The 4721-nt window shown below is 36.9% G+C and overlaps 1 protein-coding gene across 1 annotated transcript in view; it reads right to left on the bottom strand.

The window, feature by feature from the left end:
* LOC125502542 (transcription elongation regulator 1-like) overlaps positions 1 to 4714 on the bottom strand; it is a gene marked incomplete in the record, with an annotated part of 8881 nt that extends 4167 nt beyond the window's left edge. Inside the window, 10 exon segments of the mRNA XM_048661021.1 lie at positions 1722 to 1897; positions 1965 to 2117; positions 2184 to 2385; positions 2443 to 2708; positions 2766 to 3045; positions 3104 to 3295; positions 3777 to 3995; positions 4055 to 4172; positions 4259 to 4396; positions 4528 to 4714. Of these exon segments, the coding sequence (XP_048516978.1) occupies positions 1722 to 1897; positions 1965 to 2117; positions 2184 to 2385; positions 2443 to 2708; positions 2766 to 3045; positions 3104 to 3295; positions 3777 to 3995; positions 4055 to 4172; positions 4259 to 4396; positions 4528 to 4659 (1876 nt within the window).
* Between the last annotated feature and the right edge of the window lie 7 nt (positions 4715 to 4721).

The raw sequence follows: 4721 nt of genomic DNA, 5'->3' as shown, positions 1-4721 counted from the left end.
AAAAAAAAACAACAAAAAAACAAGAAAGTGCCCTCGATAAATGTTTAATATCAAGTTCACGCTTATAGCAATTGTTAGGAAAATAAAATTTATACATATTTAAACCTGTGTTTTATTCAAATCTTTCAAGACTTTAAATTCAAATGGGTGAAGCAAAAATAGGGCTGGTTGGCATGATTTTGCTGCACCATTATTTCAGTATAATAATTGAAGCGATTAGAAGCAAAACCGGCTAAGTGCAATATTTTGCAAAACGAACATAAGTGTTAATTCGTGTTTTCTATATTTGCTACATTTTGGTAGTAAAATCGCCCAGGTAAAAATCAGTCCCAATATAAAGGAATCTCGCCAGACGTTTGGAGCCGAAAACGCCTGAGTGGCACTTGGGTTGATTTGCTGCTGAATGTATTTTCGTTCGAATATTACAACATCTAATCACAGTGATTAATTATATTATAATTTTCATTTATTATGTCTCCTGGATCAGGTAAACAAAATAAATTGACAGGTATAAAAAATATTGGAATTTTCAGACAACGATAGGATACTTGTTCAGACTCAGAAACAAATCCATACGCTATGGACGAGGAACCTGATTTAATATGAAGTGAAGATGAGAAAAGATAGGAGTGATAATTCCATATCACATAACGAAGCTTCTAGTAGTAGTAGCTAGCTCGGTGAGTAAAGTTTAAGGATCAGAACGCAAGGTGACGTAAGGTGAATTTTCTATGTAAGTAGCCCATAGACAAATCCGAAAAAGAGCAATCAATATTAACGAATGGACAATAAATGTACTAAAGAAAAATAGGTCTTCTGGTTAAGAATATAAAAGCAAACAGAAAAATAAAAGAAAGAAAATCGTTCAGGAGTATGAACACACATGCCGATACTAATGTAGAATTTACAAGGGATGAGATACAACGCCTTTCTTCTAAGTTGTACAGTTTACCAACTTATGACTCATAAACAAAATTTTCAACTTTAGCCATAAAAAACCTAAAAGGCGGCTAGCATTAGATTTTGTATCCATTTCAAAATATTTAGACACACATATTAAGGATCCAAAAAAGGAGACAAAATCAATTCATATTTTTTTCATACAATAAAAACCAAAACATCAGCTTTCCTTAAAAAAACTTTGGATCAGGACCTTTCATTTTTTGTTTTGTTTATTTTTTTCATCTTGTTTAAAAATGTATTTTTTTTTATTTCTGGAATAGTAGTTAAGTTTTTGTACTTAGTATGAATCGTTCTATAACACAAACTAATTTAATTCATAAGCTCAAAGTTTTCCATTGTAAGAAAACTTTCAAGAGTAATTTCTCTGAATAAACCTTTTGTGACTTAGGCGGTTTTGCTCCTTCAATTATTTTCAGTTGATCGCAATAATGACATGAATGAAAAACATGGCATTAATTGGAAAGATCGGCTTAGAAGCTAAAATATTATCGTCGTGTGATCAATTAATTGGTTTATAAAATATTCAGATCAGATCTGGCATCATTTATATGAAAAACGAAGAAATCTTAAAAATGAATGCAGAACTTGCCCCAATTAATAAAATACACCATGATGCTCTTTCTTTTCCTACCAAATGATCTAAAACGTGCCTTTTAAGTAAGTATGTTTCGTGAGAATATATTTGCAAGATAAAATAGAAACTTAAAAGTATCTCAGGACTGTTTGCAATGACCTGGCAGAGTTAATCATAACTCAGCCAGAAAATAATGATAAAGAACTTACCGCTTCTCTTTTTTGAAACTTCTCTTCTTTCTCCTTCCGGCGCACTTCAATGAGATGTTCGTTGAAAAGGCTTTCGCGTTCACGCATCTTATCAACGCCCTTAAATCGCTCATCTTTTGCGTATTTTTGTGCAAAATCGCTAAAGGAAGATCTGAAATCGACAAAGACATCTAATTAATTTACAATACTTCGCTTTATTTATGATGAGAATTACGTACTTTCCATGCAAATGCGATTCACTCAATAGCTTCTTAAACGACTCTTTCTTCTCCCGCAATTTGTTCCGCTTCTCTCTCCTTTCTTCTTCGGCCCTTTCTTTGACATATCTTTCAAAAACTTGTTTCCGCTCTTTCGAAGTTAAAAGCAGATACCTAGATCAGCAGAAAGTTATGTTCACGTAAGTATATTAATTTTAACGTTTAATAATTTGATCTCACCTAGAATCGAACACAATTTTATGCAATTCTTTTTCCCAAGTACTGAAAGCAGACACCTGCTTCTCTGCTAACATTTCCTTGAACAGAGTTATCCTGGTGTCGAGAGGAATAACGGCTCTTTCTTTAGCAGCTCTCACTTCAGCTTCAATAGCAGCCTCTTTGCCAATGTCGATTTTCTTGGTGGGGGGAGTACCATTAGAAGCTAAAAAATCTTACAATTAAGCAATCAGGTGGAAATAGGATAAAAGATTCGTCTTACTTGTAAGATCAATGTCAATTTTCGTTTTTTTTGCAGGAATCTCATTGTCGCTGTCGCTATCATCAGACGATCTTTTTGCTTTAACGGGAGTCTTAGCTTCTAGAGCCTCTCCTTTGCTGGCAGATGACGCCAAAGCATCTGGGGGCGTAGATACCATCTTATCAACATCCGTTCGCTTGAGCAATTCCTCTGGTCTTTCCCATACAGAGGTGCGAGAAGAAGGGTTGTAGAAAAATACACGACCATCTCCAGTCCACACCACACACCTTAAAAGTACAAATACGATGAATTGGAATCGAGTTACAAGTGGATGAGAAACTTACCATGGTGTTCCTGGAACAGGTGTGCTAGATACAGGGCGCGATTTGTCCTGGGCTTTCTTTTCTTTTTCCTTCTCTTCTTCCTCCTTCTTCTTCCTAATCTCCTCTTGAAGTTTATCCAGTTTTTCTTTCGCTTCAGCTTCCTTATCCTTTGGGCTGTTAACCTTCATAGACTCACCATTTTCCTGCGAACTAGATGTCTTACCTGAATCTAGTGTCATTTGTAAATAACCGTCATCTTTTGGACGGGTGGAAATTCCTTGTGCCGCGGCCAGTTTGGCATCTATAAGAACCGAAAACATTATATTCTTTCGATAATTTTACCCAAAAGGTAAACGTACTTTCTAAATCTTTCAAGGCCTGGGGCTTTTCCCATACGGATTCGCCTTTCTTAGCATGATGATAATAATATCGTCCGTCAGGTGCTTTATGTTCCGTCCATTCTCTAGCTTTTGCAATTATAGCAGGATCAATTTTTGACAAAATTTCCGCCTCATTAATTGCGGGCAAGGCACTTGGAATACTTACTGCAACTGAAAATTTATTTTATAAAAACCAACATTCCACTCACGTGAAACGGTGAACGTCCCACTCCGGTGAAAAAGCGGGCACTTTTCGCCTTGTATTAGGACGTGCAAATGCCCATGACATTAATATTGTAACAAATTCATCAGGAAGTACAGATACTATGCTTGATTCAATAAGTTGACTCTCATAGCCTTGAATACAAATTTTATTGCTTGAGAAAAAAGCGAGAAAATCGATTTACACGCTTTAAATCAAAAAATACACTTCATGTGTTCACTCTCAAATGTTTCTATTTAATAATAAATATAAATAATAATTCGATTTCTGGGATCTTTGAAGTTGTACCCACGTGTGGTCGTTTACGTTGTGGCATTGTCAATAATTTTTCATTAATTTGTATTGGCTGTCCTATACATACACATACTTATGCTATGCACGTGCTATGCATCAATCATTCAAATATTCTCATTTGCTGCTTACACTTACCGGGAGGCATAAGCCCTGGAGGCATTCCCCATGGAGTGGCTCCTGGGGGCATCCAGCTTGGTGGACCTTGGCCCGGGGGTGGTAAGCCAAACGGAGGCATTCCAAATGGAGGAAACCCTCCTGGAGGTGGGCCATAAGGCATTCCTCCATGACCCATCATCGACGGAGGTGGTCCCATATTAACTTGGTTGTTAAGTTCTTTTTTCTGCTCTTCGCTCTCTGAATAAAAACAATGCTTATAGCACACAACCTACAAGGCCTAATTCAATTGTAATCACCTTTGCTTTCAGGTTTATTAGTTATGCTGGCTTGTGCAAGAGCTGCCTGTGCAGCAGTTGACGTATTTTGAGGTTGCGTATTAGTGCTAGCTGCTTGCGCCATTGCCTCAACTTGATCCTATTAAGATTAAAATTACAATACATTTAACGCCACGAATCTTCCCAATATTTTTAAATTTTAAATAAATTATAAAAATGATTTACCTGGGTAATGACTTTAATATTGGGACCTTCGGGTTTGGTCCAAGTCGTTTCCCTCGATCTGGCATTATAATAATAAGATTTCCCTTCGCCAGTTTTAGTTTCTACCCAAATTTCATTTGTTGCATCCAAAGATGGACTCTGCAATAGTTAAATAAAATAAAATATATGCTAATTAAAGAACACATCAGTACGGAATTTGTAAGTTTGATGTTAAGGGTGTCCAAAATAAAATAAGTTGCGTTGATAAATATTAGTTTTTTTCAACTTACCTGTTCGTTTGATCTGGAAGAGCCATCGGGGTATCCTGCAGCACCAGGAACTCCCGGTAATCCACTCATCATTGGAGGTGCCCCAAAAGGAGGCGGTCCACCCATAAGATTTGGGGGTGGGCCCCGGTTCATGCCGGGTGGACCCCAATTGGGACCGTTGTCGCCAAAATTTGGAGGCGGACCATTAAATCCTA

Source organism: Dendroctonus ponderosae, unplaced genomic scaffold (genome assembly GCF_020466585.1).
Source record: "Dendroctonus ponderosae isolate FM_Combo_2020 unplaced genomic scaffold, Dpon_F_20191213v2 Dpon_F_20191213_1, whole genome shotgun sequence".
In the NCBI taxonomy this organism is placed as follows: Eukaryota; Metazoa; Arthropoda; class Insecta; order Coleoptera; family Curculionidae; genus Dendroctonus; species Dendroctonus ponderosae.
The sequence above is the reverse complement of the archived record's forward strand: the minus strand, read 5'-3'. Positions and strand labels throughout refer to the sequence as shown.